We start from the raw sequence: 20,966 nt of genomic DNA, 5'->3' as shown, positions 1-20,966 counted from the left end.
AAGAAAATGCTGCCTGCTTTTGTGGCAGATGTAGTTTTGTTATGATGTGAGAGAGAAAACCCATCCTCTTAAAGACTAAGAACAACATTCAAGGGGAAAAGTAAAAGTAACTTTTTGTTCCTAAGGGTGCAGTTAAAATGTGAGCTCAAAATATTTCCAGAGAGAAAAGCTGTAGTAAAAGTAACCAGTGATGAAACACATCAAATGTGCTATCAAAGTATTTTTTCAACTCTTTAAACACAAATTTCTTTTCTCACTGAAATGTATAAACGTGACATTGAAATATCTCTTACTAAGTTATTTGCCTTGTCCTTCATTTCACCAAGAGTACTATTTTGGAGTCTTTATCTTTAAAGTTGGCTACAATCATTGACTTCAAAGTGGTTTTCCCTCTTCTGTTGTGTGCAGAGAGAGATTTGATTCAAAATTGCTTCTCAAGGAATTTTGAAGTTTTCTTGAGTATGTAGCTAACATATTTTTCTGCTTCAAGAAAGGGAGCTGGAATGCATAGCTTCTGACAATTGAGCTGATTGCACAGGTTTTAGCAGGATTGCTTGCTTGTCTATGATAATAAATGTTCTTGGGGGTACAGAGGGTTCCTTTTGGGCAGGACGGTGAAGCAGGAGCATGGTTTGGTTGTGGTCCTGTCCTGTTTGGGGGCCCTTTCCCTGTGTGGAGGGCTCAGCCTTTGGCTCAGGGATCTCCTGGCCATGGCTCTGCAGCCAGTGCTGCTGGCCAGGGCAGGACCTCATCCCACGGGCTTCTGTGAATGGGCACTTCACAACATCTCTGTCACATTTGCTTCTAACGTCAGCTTAGTGACTTAACTAGATTCACTTAAATAAAAACACGTTTCTGGGCTTGGCTTTCTCTCTAGTCACTTTATGAGGTCCTAATCAGAAATGAGTATTTTCATGGTTACAATCCTCTTCAGCAGAGGCTGAGGCTTCAAGCAGGATTTCTTCTGGCCTTGGTCCCTGGTGTCCAGGGCTGTGCCAGAGCTCCTGCCCAGCAGTTCCCAGCTTGGGGCTTCCCCATCCCATCACTGCTCAGATCCCAGCCAGGCTCAGGGGTGTCTCCCAGCTCAGCCTCCAGGCACTGCCAGAGCCTCTGCCTGGAGCTCCCTGAGATGTTTTAAATGTGCACTGCATTTCTAATGCTTTAGGAACTTGTCAGCAAAGAGGTTGGGATTATTTCTTTATCCAACCCTTTGCAAACAGTGCACAATTTTAAATTTATTTTTAAAGGGCTATTAGGTGTGCCAAGCCTTTTCCAAACTTGGAAAGAATTATTGCCAGTTCCACAAGGATAAAGGAACAATTTAAGAGCAAGTATTGGGGGATTTTTTTTTTAAAGAACTCTAAATTTGAAAGAATAATTTTCCTAAACATTTCCCCTGCCCCCAATAAAAAAGCCCAAGAACATAGCTTATTTAAAAGTAGTTAAAACCAATTTAATACATGTATTTTGTTGTAGCGGTGTTTAAAAAGATTGTGATTAGAGCCCCATCCACAATGAGTTTTAAATTCTGAAATTGCTGTCTGAAATTTGTTAGTAGAAAATTCAGCACTTGGAGAGACCAAGCAAGCAGACTTTGCAGCCCACACATGTATTCTTTATCTTTTTTTGAGGAATCTTTAAGTCTGAAAATCAGGTTTTAATGTGAAAACTGAGTTGGAAAAACAGCTTGAGAAAATTTACATCTAGATTTGACTGAAGTTCCATAATTCTTCAGAGCAATTTTTGCAATTTTGACATGCATCACTCTGATATATTTGGAAAAAAGAAGGAAAAAGGCATGTAATAATGACCAGCAATGTTTGCCAGATCTTGCTATAAGAGGAATAGAAATCAAATAGATTTTAATATTAAAACTCAGAGATATCAACATGATTATTTCAAGATGATGTCTATTTAAATTAATGTGATTTGTTCTGAGGAAAAACTGTGAACTGAAAATATTTTTGTTTGAGAATTTCCCTTGAATGTGGTGCAGCTGATTGTAACCGTGTTACACTTGGGGGTGACCTGAATGTGAGAAAAACTTTTTTCTCCTTTAAAAAACAAAAAGAAACCTCACAGAAAGAACTAATTAAGGCAAAGCTAAGAAATTGAACTCAAAGTTTGCATTGCACATGTGAACTAATCTTTTTACAAAGGCATCTTTCGAAAACTGTGTAAGAACCCCATTCATGCTGGGTCTCACCCAGCAAATCCTTCCTAGAAAAGCAGCTGCGTGAAGATTTGTCATGAGCAAGCAATAAAGACTTCCAGGGAATGAGTTCTATACAGGCTTCTTGTTTGCCTACTAAATCATTACCCTTCAAAAAAAAGTCCATCTGTAGTTGTAATAGGTGTGTCAGCAGCACTTCATGCTAAGAACAGCTTTTACAGGATTAGGTTCGAGTTTTTAAGTGGCGCTACCATGGAGCTCTTGGGGGCAAAGAACTCCTGGTTTAATGCAGCACGTTCTCTAATGCCTTTTTATGTCTGTTGTGAAATGTGGTGAATCTCTGAGCACACAAAAATGAAAAAAACGGTCTTCAGGAGTAGTTGATTTTTGAAGCAAAATGGCTGTGTGTGCTTTAGGAGCAGCCAGTGTGTTTGGAGAGCTTTCTTCAGGTCTTGAAATATTAATGAACTTGGCATAATATAGTAGAAAACAAAATACAGTGCATGAAATGAGGGGGGAAAAAATCCTTGAGTTACGGAGTGTTGACCTTGCAGTACCCACTGAATACATCTATTCCCTTTTAAACCATGGAGTATGAAAAGACAGGGAGGAATGGTCACAAAAATCTTTACCTACAACATTTTCTTGTCTGTCTAGAAGCATGTTATAGCCCAAATAGGATTTTCAGCCTTGAGCTAGATTGTTGAATAGGTAAGTATTTTAATACCCCAAAAATTCTAAAGATAGCTCACTGTTTAATGATTTCTGTGGATTATGATATTCATATTAAGAGTAATATTAGATTTTACCTGTTTAATGTTAAAATGGTGAATAATATAAATAATTTTGTCAGCTTGGTTTCCTCTTATATTCTGTTTTTTAATGCCTTGTCTTTATATGTGACAGTAAGATCCTTCCCATGGGTGTCTCTCATACGCAGATTTAGGCATATTTCTCATCTGAGCTGTGACAATGAAAACCAGGAGTAATGTCTAAGACCAGCATCTGCCACTTCACTGCTGCTGTTGTTAAACCCAGGACACACAGTGATACAGCAACTTGCTCACCAGATGGTGCAAATAATATATATATATTAAAAAGAAGGGTTATTTTCCTTGTTTGTTTGTTTTGTTGGGCAATTCCCACCCCAGGAAGAATAAACTGTTTTTCAGATGTTGTCTTTGCATTCTGCTGGTGCCTGACTGGTGGGCCAGAGGTAGTGGGTTTGCATTTGCGTTCAGGGACAAAAAAAAAACAAAACAAAAAAAAAAAAAAAAAAAAAAACAAACAAACAAAAAAACCACAAAAAAAAACCCCAAAAAAAAAAAAAAAAAAAAAACCCAAACAAACAAAAAACCACCAACAAAAAAAAAAAAAAACAAAACCAAAAAGAAACAACAAAAAAATAATTGTTCCTGATATGTGAGTTTGGGTTTAACCCCTGCAATTCTCCCTACCAGAGCTGGAGCTGCTGATTTTAATGGGAACCCCAAGGCTGTTTGAAGCATGGCCAAAACACACCTTGCAAGTGGAACCTTATCTAATACCACGATGCATGTGAGCTGTGGAAGCGTAAATCTCAGTCACTTGAGCAATGTTTTCCCAAGGCCCTCTGGTCCTGTGGCAGCCCCAGCCAGTGACACCGGGCTGATCTCCCAGTGCTCCCACAGATGGCTTGTGGCACATCGTAAAGTCAGGACTTGTTAAGGACATTTCATAAATAGCTTTGGCTAATAAGAATGAAGTAACTTGCTCTTTTATAAATGTGTTACTAATATCCCTCTCCATTTCCCACCGGAGGGCTTCATAAGAGAAGCAGGGAAAGAGTGAGGGAAGGTTGAAACAGTAAGAGTGAGCCCTGTCTATGCAGGGGCTTATGCCCTCCCAACAGGAGCCTGTGTGTAGCAGGGGAACCCTAAAGGTAGTGTAGGTGATAAATGACAAGATGTGGGAGTGAGTCACATGGTAAATACTGGGAACAGCCTTTCTTTTTTACTGATTTGCATGCCTGGGAATTTTCTCTCTTCTCTGCAGTGCTAAAAGCCAGTGCTGGTGATGGTGGGCTTTTTTCTCTAGCCAAGGGAGAAATTTCTAGGATGACATACCTGTTAGCCACCATGAAAATGTGTTATTAATGATGCTAATGAGTTTTTTCCAAGTGGTGTAAAAGAAGCCTTTTGTGTAAGTCCTGCTTTTATGAAGCTGATGTCACCGAAAGCTTGGCAAATGCATGTGGGCCTGGGTAGCAGGGGTGCAGTTACTGCTGTGCCCCAGCTTTGAGCAGGGGAGAGCCTTGCTGATCTCCTCCCTTGGGGAGAAAGAGCCAAATGAATTCTGCCTTGCCAGGAGGGAGATGTGCCATTTCCGGGCATGTTGAGTTCCTGTCCCACTCCCTCTTAAAAATTGGCAGTGTCTGACTGTCAGCTGCCATTCCTTAAGTGGTCATAGAATAAACCAATTGCACCCTTTTTGTCGTGCTCTGTGTGTGTGGGGTGCAGGTGGACATGGGTTAAGCCACATGCAACTCCACAGTAAGCTCAAAGAGGCTGCTGATTTTCTGGCAGTGTCAACAGAAGAGTATAATTTTTTTTTTTTTTTTGCCATCTCTAAGCCAGCTTTTGAAATGGCTCCTTGTTGGAATTAGAAATCAGTATCCCCTGACGTAGGACTACTCATTAAGAGTGTGATGATTGTTAATTCTTCACCTGGGGCTAAGAGGACATCATTAGATCTCTTTGAAATGTCTCCTGCCTTGATTTTGAATGAGTAAGCTAGCAATTTGTGCTCATAGCCCGGGCCAGTAACACTCTCCCTTCCTGTTCCTCCATGTAGCTTGCAAAATCGGATACTACAAGGCTCTCTCGACAGATGCTGCCTGTGCCAAATGCCCGCCCCACAGCTACTCCATCTGGGAAGGCTCCACGTCCTGCACCTGCGACCGCGGCTTCTTCCGAGCCGAAAACGACGCTGCCTCCATGCCCTGCACTCGTAAGTTGGTCTTTGCACAGTCTCCTGCCCCTTTTATCACCCAGTTCTTCTCTGTGTCTCTAAAAATCATTCTGCTCCTGACAGCAGCATTCAGTAGCTCCTGTGGCCCTGTGCAGATGCAGCTTGCATTGTGGTCCCAGTGTTAGTTCTCAGCCCCCAGTTCCTAATGGTGGCACGGTTGTGCTGACCCTTTGAGTTTGCAGTATAAATAAATCAGGAGACACAGATACAAAAGAGGGACTTGCACACCTTAGTAACACAGGTAGAAGTAAATTGCAGGCCTCAGTTCCAGTCTAAGCACCTGGCTAGTGGAGCACATCACCTTTCATATCATTAAATATGAATATTTGTAGAAATAGTGAAAACTTTCCTTGTAATTGTATGACCTCAGGTAAACAGGTAATATTTATAGTCCCATTATATTTCTAATTTGCTTGAAATATAGCTGGTGACCCTTAGGAACCTAAGTGTTCATCTGAAAGGGGTGGTAATAATAAATTGTAAACTTTAATCAAACAACCAGCCAATGCATGGTTTATTTTATCCTGTGTAGGTAAATACATCATGTGCAACAAATGGAATTTGCTTTAGTTCCACCAAAATGCCTTTCTCAGGGAGAAGGAGAGTTGCACTGAGCACAGTCACAGGGCTGCTGGATAAACTCTTTGTCCTATGCACTGGTTAATGGCTCATGCAGTCGAAGACCTGAGATTCCAGGCATGTCCTGCTGTTAAATTGTGATCATCTAGTTCTTTGGTTTTCACTTTCTCAGGAGCAGAGCAGTTCGAAACAATAAGTGAAAGGGCTGTATTTTACCAGGGGGATATCCATGTGTGGCATTCCCTGAAAGCTATTGGAAGTGTTTCCAGATTTTTGGAGTTCAGCTATATATTTATGTAGAGAGTGTATATATGTGTGTGAGTGAGGAAAGGCTTAGATATTTATTTTGTAACGTTTTAATATATTGAGAATTAATTTTGTGATAGATGACTCACATTTATTTAAACCTTAATTTCTCCCTTACAAGGCAGAAACAGAGCATGTCCGTAACTAAGTTAGCACTCATCCCTTCCCCACACCCCCTCGATTCCAGCTGTTCTCCAGTGATTTCCTTCTTTTCAGCAGTGAGTTTTGCTGGGTGGTGGTTGAGGAGGCCAGGACACAGCCAAGAGCAGCTGCTTTTGCTTAGTAGGAAGCAGAGTGGTGCATATATCCCTTGCCAAGTATTGACTGGGAATGGAGTCTAACTGTATTGTGAAACCTTGTCTAAATGGGCAAGAAAATGCTTTCTGTAATATAATTTACACTACCAGATCTAAAACGTGACCAGTTTGATAGGAAAAATGTCTTTCTGCAACAACAAAACTATTGTTTGGAATGTAGACCCTAAATAACATTATACCAACAAAAGATTTTCAAAGCCCTTGTCCTTGTGAATGATATCTTGACCAAATTGAAATCAAATTAGTAATCAACTGGTTGAATTTAAATAGGCACGTGCAGTTAGGGAAGTATGAGGAGAGAGCAAAACATTTCCAGATGGAGAAACTGTAAGCAAATGATATGTATGTTTGCTGGTATTGCAAAATGTACCCCTGCAAGCTTAGTCCTTTTTTGTCAAGTCTTGGGCCTGCTGCGGCAGTCTTCCCCATTCCTGTCTTGGCAGGTCAGACAAAGCTGAGGTTCCTGATCTTGGTCTTTTACCCCAAAAATACAGGGAGGAAAGGAGAAAAGGCAAAGGCTGTGGTGCTGACCTCAGCCTTCATCTCTGCACAGCCCAGGAGGGCTCTGCAGGCAGAGGCAAGCCAGCAGCACAGTCCTTGCTCTTGGAAAACAGGCTTGTCTCTGGAGGCCCTGTTTCATAGCTTTGGATTTTCCTGCAGCTGAAGGGCTCCTTTGTGAGAGGCAGGTGCAGGATGGCCCAGGAGCTGTCTCTGAGCTGGCCTGTGGGGCAGCCGTGCTCCCCAGCCCTGCTGTGCCCCTCTCTGGGCTCCTCTTGGCCACGCTCCCCTCTGAGCATCCTCCTGCCCATCTGGGACAAGTGACAGCATCCAGGGGGCCTCTGCTGAAGGAAACCCTTCAGAAGAAGGTCCCTGTTTGTCTGACTTCTCTGACAAGATGTGGAGACAGAAGGGAGCATAAACATCAAAGGTGCTTTCAGGTGGATTCAGACTGTAATCAGTTCTTACCAGTTGGTTAAACCAGGTGACAAACCCAATTCCCTTGTGCTGACAGCCATAATAATCAGGCACCTTCTTTGTTCATTATGCTCTCTTTAACTCTGGTATTCTCATTCAGGCCTGCATTTAGTAATCGCTCAGTGTGACGGCACACTAATGAAGAAATAAAACAGTATCTGAGATCCATTCTTCTAGCAAAAAGATAGACTCTGCTCCACTGGCTTGTAAAATCAGGTTTCTGTTCACTTGGAGAACTATTAGACCAGGTGAATAAAAGTAACATTGGATAATTTGGAAAGAACACCTGGAATGGACTGTGGATTGATCCCTTCTTTATTATTCCTAAACACTTTTTAAGATGAAGAACTCCAACCTTCTTAAGATGTGTTTTTGTAAAGCTTTGACCCTTGGCTATTGATTTCCTTTAGTAGTAAACTGGCTGGCCTTGTCATTTATCTTGCCTTCTAGGTCGGGGGAGGAAGATTGTTAGGCCTTTCCATTAGCCTGATTGTGCTAGTGGATGAAAGGGAATAACAGAATTCCCCTTCCTTTTCCTTTCTTGCAATTAAGTAACAAAAGCAGCAGCTACTTCCTGTTGTGCTGGCCGGGAGATGTGCTCCAGAGTTTTACCCTTCTATAACACTACTGTCTGACATTGCCACCCTTGCTGAGCTGTAAAAACTGTGTCTAACCTCAGGTAAGCCAGGCATCAGGCTCCTAAGCAAGTTACTCAAACTCTGGTTTTAGTAGTCTGCTCTATTTCAGCTCTGCTAGAGTGAGCGATTGCAAGGTTTGTGCTAGCGAGAGCAGAACGTGGTAGTGGGGTGCAGAGATCGGGCGGTGGCTGTGCCAGAGGCCAGGCAGAGACCCTGGCATGCACGTGTGTACTGGTGCATCTTTGCCCTCAAACTTGCCCCTGGGGGTAATCTTCATCATCCATGTGTCTGCCACCACCGAGGGGCAGAGCCAGCCTGGATCTGCCGCTTTGGCCAAACTCGGGAATTCAGACTTTGAGCTCTGAAGCACAGTGGGCTTGTCAGCTGTGTGCTTGGGCATGGAGATGGGATGATTGACTTGTATAATACACCTGAGCCCAAACCACCTTTCCCTTTTGGAAGCACTGCAAAAGTAATGTCAAGGCAACTCTATAGGCCTTCATTATATTTCAGTATTTGCAGAGAGGAAGGGTCTTTCATAAGGTTAGCAATGTAATGGAGAATAAATTGCCTTACCCACACATGAATCCATGAGGCAGGAAAACAAATCAGTCTCAATCACGGCCCTTGTCCTTGAATTCCCTTCTCTGTAAGGAGATATCCTGTGAATTGCAGCCTGGTGCAGGCAGGTGCAGTTCCAACCCAAATTAATGTGTGTTGCTCCTGCGTCCCCTCCATTAATGAGCTGGATTCTCTGACGCTTAACAAACAATGCTCACATTATGACTGAGAATGGGACGGTTTTGTCTTGTTTATGTTGTCTGTTAATTCAAATTATTAATGATTTTTAATGAGCCATTTACAAAAGAGAGATTACCATCATGGACTGTCCAGCTTGAAATCTGCCTCAGTAAGTGACCCTGAATAATTCAGTCAGTTGTGTCACCCAAACAGGGACTGTGGATTGATTGATTGATATTTTGTCATGGCCTGAAATATTTCAAAAACGGTTGCATTTAAGGCAGTTTATACCAGAGAAGCTTGGAGATAATAAGAACAGATGTAGTGAGACGCAAGAGAAGAGTGCCTGCTTTAAAAGGACCTTCCAGTCTAGGTTATCAAGAAACTGAATAGCCTGACTTCAAACAGCAAACATCACTTACTTGTCTTTACATTCCCCTCTTCTAATTGAATTTAGTGCACTGCTGTATTTCCTTCAGAAAGTATATTGTTTTTAAATTACCATTTCAGTGCTATTACTCAAGGCTCCTGCTTCTAATGCTTTCTGACAGTTATCAGCATAATGAACCATAATGAAATGATGAGCAATCTACAGTGGAAACTCAATGTGAATTCCACTAGAGCTCTGTGACTGTGTTGTTAAAATTTGAACGCACATTAAAATAACACTGTCCTTATTTGTTTCCAAGGTCAAGTCTTTAAAAAAGGTTTGAAAGGTCTAAACACTTCAATTTTGTTAATGTTGCAGTCTAATACATACCTTTAACTCAATCTTGTGTTACTTTTAACATATCTCAGAGATAAATATTTGACTTGCATTTTCAAAAAAGAGTGAATTTACCTACCTAATAACTGTGGCTGCAAATGAGTAATTATGTAGGAGCTGATTATTTGAGCACATGTTTATAATGATTACTTAGACTATAAACAATATAAATAAGCAAATGTGCTCTTTTTCCTTCAACTGAACTTGTTCCTTTTCTAAGTTTCTAGTCAGATATGGATTATTGCCATTGTGGCTGCTAGGAAAAAGGAAAGCACACCACACAGTTGTGCTGGCTACTTCATCATAGGTGGCTTTGTGCTGGCTTTGCCACACTTCCACACTTGTGCTGGCACTACTGCAGTCCTCTGCTGTTGGAGCCTGTTCCCTGTAGTATGAAGTATATGGCAGTAGAGCTTCTGATCTTCAGAATTTAAATTTATGACATAATAACTCTTCCACATCTTGATATATATATATATCTGCACCTTCAGTAAATGATTTTGCTCTCAAAACATCCTATGATCTTGTTCATTATGTACATAGTGCATCAGAATTCCTTGTAAGCTGTAGTATAGCAGTTACAAGAGCAGAGGGAACAGTGGGTAGGCTGTAAGGAGAGAATGATTTTTCTTCTCGGCGTAGGCTGGGAAAATGGACCATCCATCGCTGCATTGCTGCCAGACTGAGAGAAAGGGATTGTGAGTGATGGGAATCTCAAAGGAGAAAGCTGTCTCCCCTTGTGTGTGATGGGCTGAAGGAATTGAATAAGAAGGGGAGTGGTTATGGCTTGAAGAGAAGAGACAGGGTAATTTGACAGTGTGTGTTTATAATCAGTAGACTTGAAATCATCACTCCTTTAAATACATCAACTGTTTATTAGCTGTCTTCTGATTTTCTGGCCAGAGCCTTAAATTAACAGAGACATTTACTCAATTAAATGGGGGCTTTGATTTGGTTAGTCAGGACCCAGTTCTGTAGAGTTGTTGAAGTAAATTAGAGGGCAAACAGCATAAGAAATTCGGCAGTTGGGCCAATTACAGAACAGCTTATTTTTCTGGTTGGATTTCTTTCCTGTCAGACTGTCAGATAACTTTCTGGTTTCTGCAGTGGAATTCTTTTTATCTCGAAAGAGTTAGTGAACACAGGTGGTATTGTCTGCAGCACAGTGCATTAGAGGAGATGTGATAACATGGCTTAGCATACGTGACAATGCAAAATGTTCTTATATGGCAGTTCTTGGAAGAGAAGCCAAGAGCCCAAAGGAGTGGTACCTACAAGCATCAGTTTCCCCACACCTCTGCCAGTGGTAACTGGACCTCTTTGCATAGCTTCTTTAGCCTCTTTAGGAGAGGAGCTATTAATTGGATTGTTCTCTGGGTGAAAGGAACAAAGCCTATTGTGAAGCTGGTAACTGGGTTACTTCTGGCAAGTAAATAGGAAATCATACATTCCAGTGAAATGGGCATTTTGTCACTGGCACTGGTCCAGCATCCCTGGCTTGGCAGAACTCCTGCTGAAGTCAAAGGAATCTTGCCCAAGTAAATAAATGAAGAATTGTTTACCAAATCATTTGCCTTATTATAACCCAGTTGTAAAGCTAACTATGCACAGAGAGGGGAGAGGGTGGAAATGGAGCAGATTACTGGTATTTTAAGTGACTGCTGCATCTTGTGGACTGTTTGCTTTGGTCTCACCGGTTGTAAAACACATAATCTATGATGATAAATGGTCAGGAATAGCCAGGCAGGCAAGAAGTGAGGGCTGTCTGAGCTGCCTTTGCTTGTGTAAATTAGCCCACAACAACAGGAGACCAGTCCACAACTGCTGAAAGAAGCAATTAGTGGCAGCAACATGGACAACTGTCTCAGGAAAGTGTGGGCTTTCTTGCAAGCTTAAATGTACAGGACTCAGGTTATTTACTGTATGTTAGAACTTTTCTTTCAGATGGTTAAAGATCAACAACAAAGGCATATCTGAAGGGCATCAGAGCTCATATGCTGAAGGATCATTGAGTACAGGTTCAGTAATGCCTTACGAATTGGAAAGAGGAGGCCAAAGTGCTTCCTCTTGAACACTGTGCCTGGCACGGCTTTGCCAGACTTTTTTTAGTCAGTAAACTTAAGGTGTTTAAAGACATTGATTATTTAATAATTACTTCCTTTGCATCCTCTCTGAAAATAGTAAACTCTCTATTTCACTCTCAGCCCTGCCCCCAGGGAGATGATTCTAGGATCATGATCAAATTAAAAAGCATTGATTAGAGTTGTTAAAGGCCGTCCATGCAGAACCATCATGGTGAGGCCTTGCTGAGGAGCAGCAGTGTGACCCTGTGGGTGAGGCTGGCAACAGGACCAGCAGCCTAGCAGAGCCCTAGTGCTGCCTCTCTGTGCCTGAGCCAGCCCTTTCAAAGGCACCTGATGTACTCCCACTGCCATTTCTCTGCTCTCTGCAGATACGCTCCAAAGAGCTTTGGAAAGTGTTCATTGTATGGATTCTTTTTTTTTTTGTACACCTCTTTATTTGGTCTCTTTATCCTCGCTGTGTTACACACAAAAGCTGGCTCTCAGATCTTGTACAGCAGATGTGCTAAACTTTTCCCTGCTTCTAATAGAGCATTTCTAGTCAGGTTTTCTTGCTATTAGGCAGTCGGATGCTTGCTCCCAGGTGCCTGCTGCTCCTTTAAGTTATCAAAGACTTTGCTGCTCCTCTGTAGTGCAGCCAAGGCCAAGCTGCCGATTCAAAACAGGCTGGTTCATCCTGGGCTCCTTTTAAACCACCGTGCATCATAGCAACCTTCCCTGTTGTATGAATCTTGTTTATTATGTAGCAAATTAGCTCAAGATTTCTGAATGCCCTGAGTTCCCTTTGAAATCGGGGCAGATGAAGAGGGTCAGCATCTCTGGAGCAGGCTCGTGAAGAGGATCCTTTTGTCAGCCCTGGTCCAAAGCCCATTGAGGCTTGCTGGTCTGCCTGATTGACTCTGATTAGCAAACACCCAAAGCTGCCACACAGCTGCATTTAACAGTATTTTTGCAGGGCTTTCACAGTCTTAGGGTGAAGTTAGAAAGCTTCAGACTGTAGCAGGTTATTATATTATTTTTAATATGGTATTTTAATATTTTTTTGTTTGTTAAAATAATTTTGAATCTTTATCAAGCTAAGATCTGCTTTTTCTGCCTCAAAAAAGACGTGATATTTTCTTCAAGGAGAGTGAAGGAATGGTTAAAGAAGATTAAAGTCTTTTCTACATGCTTGAGGTTTTCTGATGTCTGGTGGGAATTGCCAATGAAGCTTCCTTCTGATTTCACACTGTCAGGCAAACGCAGGCTGAATGCAGTGTGACAACCCACTTGAAAATAATTATCCACTGCCCTGGCTGCAGAGACATCCGTTACTTGCTGGAGAAATGTGCGTTTACACACGTGCCCAAGCAGTGGAGTAAATTATTTTTTAAATCATTTTCTCATTCCAGGGCTCAAAAGTTTCATCCTGCTAGTTACTTAGTCGCATATATATCTTTAGAAAACATTTTTCTTTTAAAGGAGCCACATTTTAAATGCACTAATCTGGTGACTGACAGGATGCTCCTAACAAAGGCTTGCCTTCTTGAGGGTATATGTTTGAAATATCTCCATTAGCACTTCCATGGAGAGTGTGCTTTTCAGTTTGCATTTTTAATAGATCTCCTCCCACAGCCAGATCTTTCAAGGTAATAAATCTTAACTATAGCAGAGGCTAGTAGTAAATAGATGTGGTTACAATCCTAATACTGATAGTATCAGTTCAGTCCTTAATGGGTAATGTTGCTGCCAGAATAATTCACTACCACTGTTGGTGGCTGAAGACTAAGCTGGCATAAAAAAAGGAGCTTCTGAAGGAGCCCTCTGCCAGGCTGTGACAGAAACGTGCAGACAGGCAGCTATTTGTGGCTAAGAGAGCTTTATTTTGGGTGCCACCAGAGTGGGTTTCTTGGAAGTGCTAAATTCAATTTAAAGGAATTAAATGTCAGAACCCTGTGCTGAAGTGCTTTTTGGTTTGTTTTGTGATGATTTTGTTTTTCAACATAAAAAAACAGTATTAAAGGTTACTTGTATCTGATAAAATTGGCCAAACCAAAGTCCTCAACTTTATCTTCAGTCTTGTGGCCATGGGACCTCTGAAAAAAGGAAAGAGGAATTTTTTTACTCGTGTCTACCTTTGGTGAACAAAAGTTCTTTGCCCAAAATTTGGAGCTGCTAGTTGTCTAGAAGTGGGATTCTGGATTCCTGTCAATCTGGGGCAGCAGAGAACCAAGGTGCAAGGTCTTTCTTATTTCTTCTCATTTTATGGGACAGCAAGGTCATTTGGGAGCTGTTTTGCTGGGAATCATTTCTTTCTCATCTCCGTTCTCTGTGCTTTAATTCACGCCTCATAACCATACACTGTTGCTGAACTAAATTAACTGGTTTAGTGAAGACAGTATTCTTGATGTCAAACAAGTCTGTCTGGTCTCCTTGTAGAAAACTGTAATTGAATTTACCACATACACCCACAGAGACTTTTAGAGAAACACCTTGCTGGGCACATCAGTAATAAAAAAGGAAGACGTAAAACCAGGGATATTAAAATCTCTGTCATAACCATTTAAATACAGTTCCCCAGCACAGTGCACTTACAAGTCTGCCTTCAGATCCCAGGGTTAGTTTTCAGGAATATTTTTTGGCTGTGTGGATCTGTTTGGTTTGCAGCTGTAGGGAGGAAGAGAGGACTGACTTGGTTGGAGTCTTCCTGCACAACCAACCAGCCCTGTCTTCCTGGAGCCCCTCCAGCTTCAGGAGCCCAGCTACAGCGTGTCCTCTTCATGGCTTTGTATGGGTTTGTGGTGTGTGGCATTAGTCAGGGGAGGGGCTCTCTCCTCCCCACTTGTTTTTTTGTAGTGGTGCTGCACTTGCAGTCCTGCTTTTAGACCCTGTCCTTGGGCACGCTGCAGTCCTGGGGTGCTTTCCCTGTGCTGTGCATGAAGGGCTGGGCATGCTATCCCTCAGGGCAGCAGGAATATTCACTCAGTTGTAGCTAATCCCCTTTGTGCTATCTTTCTTTGAAATCATTCATTGCATTGGGGTAGACATTCTTTCTCCTTGGCAGAATGACTTTGCCAGATTTGTGAGGCTGAGCCTCCTACATTTGTGCTGCTATCCTTTGGGGACAGGAAGAAAGGGGCTTTGGAATAACAGTTGGATGGCATCCAAACAACAGTCAAACAACCTGTTGATGTTTGACTCAACTATCTCTGATGCCCCTTAGTTTTTAGAGCAGCTGATTTAAACAGAGAATACTGTACTCCTTGCAAATAAACAGCTTACTGAGGTGTTATGTCCAGTGTTAGTGTGCAGGCTGGTTTACTTCCCAGCAGTGTCCCCTTGCCATCTGCACCCCACAGATGCTACTTCAGTCCTGGAGAGCAAGTTCCTTACTGGGTTTTCACTGCAGAAGCTGCCTGTGAGTCACTGCAGCACTTGGACCAGGCTTGATCCCTGGTGTGCATCATCAAAGCTCCTTAAGTGTGCCCACAGAGACCTGTAAGCCACAGACAGCTGCACACAGGGATCTCCTGTGGTCTGGAAGAAAGGAAGGAGACAGTCAGGTGTTGGTTTGTGCCCTTGTCATGGTTATCACCAGGTCTTTGTCAGTTGTACAGGTGCATGTGGGAGGCTTCTGACTGGAGAGAAACTTAAGTGTAGGAAGGGAGGGAGAGAAGTGTTGATAAAGGAAAAGTTAAAATACTGCCTGAAGTTGTAGAAAGAATGCTAAAATACATCAGGCCTTTTCATACAAGTAGTGTTTATGCCATTAATGCCTTAAAAACTCATTTCTGTGAATGTTTGTTTGACATAGCATGCATTGTTCTTAAGACAGACAGGTCTCTCTATCTGTGGATGAAAGACAGATTGCTGTTATGGCTATAGCCTATTGCAGCAAGACAAAGCCAAACAATCTGCATTGCCCAATATATTTAAGGAAATCTAATAGGAGGCTAAGGAAGATAGTAAGAAGATTAGCTTGATGAAGATTATTTGTTGCTAAACAGACTCTTCAGTGTTTCCCTCAGCCCTGACACACACAATGAACTGCTCCACCCAGGGCCTTCCCATTTGCTTCATGGCTCACTTGATTTTGATGGGTTTATTGTGAAGCAAGATTTATGGAGCCCCAGGAAGGAATAAAATTGAAAACTTCCGTTCCCTGTGTTCCCACAGAGGAGCCCCCCATCCGTTCAGGGTGCTGGTTAAAGGGGCTGGAGAGGGATCCGGCTTTCAGGTCCCATGATCAAACCATGTCCCCTTTGCAGTCATTGACTTGAGAAGACTGAGTGGCTCTGCACATCCATCTCTCAGATTCTGTTGTCCTGTGCAGGGAAAACAACACCTGCCTTCCTAACATCATAAAATGAATTTTAAAATTAATTCGTTTTCAGAATTAAAATGTTTAGATTTAATTTTGATTTCCTGTAGGAGCTGTCACATTTTCAAACTGTTCCAGGCAGTGTGGCAGTATTAGCTCTGTTCCTCCACAGTGCCAAATAGCCCATGCAGTAGCAAGCTTCCATTGGCAGTAGATTGATGAAAAATGTTGTAGATTGTGGGATTTGTGACAAAATTACAGATGGTGGTGGTGATTCAGAAGCACAGGTCCTTGCCTCCTCTCTCATCTGCCCTGTAGCTAGATTTTTCTGCCAGAGGACACAGGTTTGTGTGAGGGTGATGGTCGGGCTGTCAGGATGCTGTTCCCTGTGGGATCCTGCTAGCTGGGTTCACCCAGGTACTATCCTGGCCCTTGCAGCCTGCCCTGGCCCTGAAAGGGTTTGTCTCATCTGTGGGCAGCGGCTCTGTTGTCAGAAACAAAGCAAATCCTGATCACCATTGAAGGAGCGGATACGCCCTGTGTTTCAACATCTGAAACCAGGCCCATCAATCTGAAGCTATTCCCCGCTCCCTGTGCCAACAGCTCCATTGATGACTACGCTCCAGGAAGAAAAGAAATTGCTTTTCCCCTCACTGTAATGTCAGCCCACCATTTGGAGACTCCCCCGCATCTTCCTTTTCAGGCTGGAGGTGGTGCAGTCATCTCTGTGACCTGCAAGCATCTGCTTCCCTGGTTTTCCGCTTCGTCGCATCTCTGTTTAGACACTGCAATGCCCTGTCCCACATACTAATTACTGACTTTTTGCTTCTGAGGAGCTTGATTCATTCTGGCACATTTTCCCATGTGAAACTGGACTTAGAGCCTTGGAAAATATCTTAATGGGCATCGGACTAAGTCTGAGTTTAACCCCAAACTGGCTGCTGTATCTGAGCTAAGAGGGACATCTTTCAGATGGCAGCTGTGGCAGTATGAACCCTCTCCCCATAGAGGTCTTTGCTTCAGGAATACCCCTGTGACATGGGGATATTCTTGGCCCTGGCAGAGCTGGTGCTGCCTGGGGAAGGAGGTGTTTGCACTGGCACCGCCTCATCTCGGCTCTCCTGGCCTCGCTGTGCGTGGCTGCAACGTGTGAACACTCTGTAAGAACACACCTTTTGCTTTTCCTCGCTTTCAGACTCTTGATGTTTCCCATAGGAGCAGTTTCTGTTCAGGGCTTGCTGCTGCCAGGTCCTGACCAGTCTCTGGGAGGACACACAGCCTCAGCTTCCAGAATCTCTGGCTGCTGCTCTGGCCAGGGCAGACCTTCCCTGTACAGTGTGCACCTGGTCTTGCAGCCTGTGGAGGCTGCTCTTCCCCCTGGAGGCTTGTGTTGGTTTTCCCGTTCCCTTGACAGTGCAGAGGGACAGGTGTTGTTACCTTGTGCACCTGCCTGCCCTGAAGAGAGCCCAGGTGCGAGGCAGTCTGGGGAAGTCCGGGGTGGAGAGAGTTTGTTTCAGTCCCTGCTCAGCAGTTCCTGTGCTGCCACTTGAGCTGACGATTTCAGGAGTGTCTTCCATCTCATTGCACTCAGAGTTTATTTTTGAAAAGGAAGCTTGTGTATTTGCAGGCTAAGCAGAGACCACTTTCTTGTATCCAGGTGATCTGGCAAAGCCAGCTTTTGGGGGAAGGAGGGATGGTTGGTTATGGGACAGAGGCGTTGGGCTGGGACTTGGGACAGTTTTGACCACTGCCCAGATGTGCAAAGCATGTTTTGTGTGCCCTTGTCTCACCACATCTCTCTCTGCCTCCATTTCCACATGATGAATAGAGATTAAAACCAGTTTCTTTCCTTTTTCTTTCTCGTCTGGTTTTTGGATCAGGAGCCGTCTCTTACTGTGTTCAGTAACTGATCTTTGAGTAAAAGGGATTTGTCCTTAGGAGTCCAAAATGCTGCCAGTGCATAAATAAAAGCCATGAATGGCAGCCTGGTGGTGCAGCGTGCAGGAGGGCTCCCTGGCTCAGGGGCTGGCCCAGCTCTCTCTTCTTGCAGTAATTTTACCTGTCAACACCGATTAACTCAGAGACTGTTTCAAAAGTTTGGCATGAAGGGAGGACTTCCCTCCTTTCAAAAGAAATATATTAATTTTGTATTTTTGAAGTAAACACAGACAAACCATCCTTGCTTAGCTACTCCTGCAACAGAGACCTTTCATTTAGGTACTGAAGACCCATTTGACCTCTGTGTCATTTAAGACTTTTCCTACCCTGCCTCTCTAAAAATAAGAGTCCTGTCTCCTGTTGAGCATGTGTTACATCCTGGTGGCTTCAAGCACAGACCCAAAGAGGTGATGTAGCCCTCAAAACCTTGTCCTATGTAGCCTGCTCAGGCCTCAGGCTTCCTTTGAGATGAACCTGATAAATTGAGGAGGGAGCCACAATTAATCTTCCCCATAGTCATCCCTTAACAGCTTAACCTTTCTGCTGTTACACTTGATGAGTCACTTCGTAATTTCAGTAGAATTTCACATTTTCAATGTATTTGGTTCCTGTCTTACCATGATGACTGTTTTTGTACCTTTGGCATATGAGAGATTATGACTTACTTATTTATACGCTTAATGGAACTGTTGGTGCTGGCTGATTCTTTTTGGCCAGTTTCGTAGTTTCATAATGTTTGACAAATTTGACAGAACTTTCTCCTTTCCTTCCTTTTCTACAAGGAGATCTAGTTGAACTTCTTTTGAATTGCAGCCATCAAATGTATTTTGATGAAATCTAAGAAGCTTTCATGAGCTTTCCTGTGCCTTGAATTTGTGACTTTACAAAATTATTTCCAGTATTTTTCTGCTAATAATATTTGTATGTAGCGCTCTGACTAGCAGTAAGGACAGCTGTTTTTACTGTGTTCCAGTTTGGGTGATACATTTTGCAATCTTCATTCTCATTCTGTTGCACTTCTGTTTGATGCAGTGCTTATCTACAGCCCTATGCCAAAGCATTGTGTGTGTCAGAGTAGCTGTGTGCTCTGCCCCAAGCAGGCTGCCTGGTGATGGTCAGGGAGGCTTTTTGGGATGAATAAAATACCCATCTCTTTCATGGCTTCACTCTGAATCATCTGCCTTAAATTTAAGGGTACAAAAAGTGTGTCTCAACAGTATTGAAATCAGATTAAGAGTTGCAGGATTAGCTCTTCTGCAATTTCAGTGTGCCTGTGGGTTTGGGGCCTGTGGGGATTTAAGCACATAAATAGGATTTGTGCCCGTGCGTTGGTCGGCGCAGGGCAAGGCTGGCCACGGCACCTCTGGGGAGGTGCAGGAGGGGCTCTGCCCAGCCTGCCCAGGGAGGTCCTGCCCAGCCTGCCTGGCTCTGTGCTCTAATCCCATGGTCCCTGTGTTGGAACCAGCTGGGAGCTCTCTGGAAGAGTGGTTATGAAGTCTCCCATCCCTGTGGTGGAAAAGCTGACCTTGTGTCTCAAATCCAATCTTATTGCCAAGCTCTTGTTTCTGACCAGGTTTTTTTTTATCAGCCCTTCCTTCAGATGCTTGCCATATTTTCCTCTTCAGTTCTTTTACTTTCTCCAGCACTCCTCTGTTGTAAACTTTATTTTCCATCCTTCAAAGCCTTAGTTCTATGTCTGGCTTCCTATTCAAATCTCCATCCTGCATGCTGAAGTGTCATGTTCAAGTCCCTGCTTGATGGGCTTCAGTGTTCACTGAATGTGATTTGACATCAACTTGTCTGGAAAATATTGCACTTACATTTTTCAGAAAAGGATACCATGAGATATTTCTATAATAATTTCAATGAGAGTCTGCCTGTTGGTAATGGGGGACTTTGAAAATCTCAAGTGAAGCAGAAGTTTGTGTATTTGATGCTTTGCTTAGGAGATAATGGAAAAAAAAATGAGTATAAGATATATAAATTTAACATTTTTCATAACAAGTGAAAAGGAAAAAGTCCCACTCCCGTTTAATTGTAATACTGAACTTTCAGGCTCAGTAGAGCTGGAAAATACTGTTAGTTTGTCAGATAAAGAGATCAGAGGTGACTTACCAGTTAATTATTTTGCCTTCATTTTGAACATAGGGAAGTAAAATTCCGCTTGGTCTCTGCTGTCCTTAAATGGGAGTTGCACAGCGTCTGGGACCCTTAACTCCAATGTCACTATGTAAACTATGCTTTCTTTCCCTTAACTAAAAACACGTGGACTTTGTCTTTTTAGGCCCTCCATCTGCTCCCCAGCACCTGATTTCCAATGTCAACGAGACCTCGGTGAACCTGGAGTGGAGCCCTCCCCAGAACAAAGGTGGCCGGGAGGACATCTCCTACAACGTGGTGTGCAAGAGGTGCGGGGCCGGCGAGCCCAGCCGCTGCCGCTCCTGTGGCAGTGGGGTGCACTTCAGCCCCCAGCAGAACGGCCTGAAATCCACCAAAGTCTCCATCACCGACCTCCTGGCACACACCAACTACACCTTTGAAGTCTGGGCGGTGAATGGAGTGTCCAAGCAAAACCCCAGCCAGGACCAGGCGGTGTCAGTCACTGTGACAACTAACCAAGCAGGTAGGAACATAAACAGCAGTTCCCTTCCCATCTCTGCTGCCTGTTTTGTAGGAAAGCTGTGATTTCCATTACGTTTAGCATTAGCAAATGAATGCGAGCAGCCCTAAGATGTGTAACTGGGTCAAACCCTTATTTTCTGGTGATTTATATGGATAGTTGAAATGCTTCAGAGGCAGGGAGAGCAGGAGGGTTTGGGTGCCGTGTCTGGAGCAGGCTGTGCTGCAGCACACGCACAGGCAGGACACTGGGAGGCATTCTGCACAACAGCACAGCTGCCTTGATCCCCCCTGGCCACCAGCAGCTCTGCTTCATGCCGGGGACACCCTGTACAGGGACACAAGGATGTCCTTGGTGTCTGCAGAGGGCAAAATACGTGCCTGGGGAGCACAGAGCTGTGCTCCTGGCCCCCTTGAAAAAGTGCTGCGTAAGATTCAATGAGCGGAACGAGTGGGCGCCTGCTCGCCTGCCTGCTCGCTCTCCTCTCCTGGAAAGTCAATTAGATTCTGTCCCCTTGTTAAAT

At 43.4% G+C, this 20,966-nt stretch overlaps 1 protein-coding gene across 1 annotated transcript in view; it reads left to right on the top strand.

Moving 5' to 3' along the window:
* The window catches only part of EPHA4 (EPH receptor A4), a 104,568-nt gene that overhangs the window by 36,075 nt on the left and 47,527 nt on the right, over positions 1-20,966 (top strand). The window contains exons 4-5 of the mRNA XM_021553675.2: positions 5,006-5,161; positions 20,108-20,446. Of these exons, the coding sequence (XP_021409350.2) occupies positions 5,006-5,161; positions 20,108-20,446 (495 nt within the window). The remainder of the gene's footprint in view (positions 1-5,005; positions 5,162-20,107; positions 20,447-20,966) is intronic.

Source organism: Lonchura striata, chromosome 10, assembly GCF_046129695.1.
Source record: "Lonchura striata isolate bLonStr1 chromosome 10, bLonStr1.mat, whole genome shotgun sequence".
NCBI classification, from domain to species: domain Eukaryota; kingdom Metazoa; phylum Chordata; class Aves; order Passeriformes; family Estrildidae; genus Lonchura; species Lonchura striata.
Note: the sequence above shows the minus strand (reverse complement) of the source record. Positions and strands in the feature narration are given on the sequence as shown.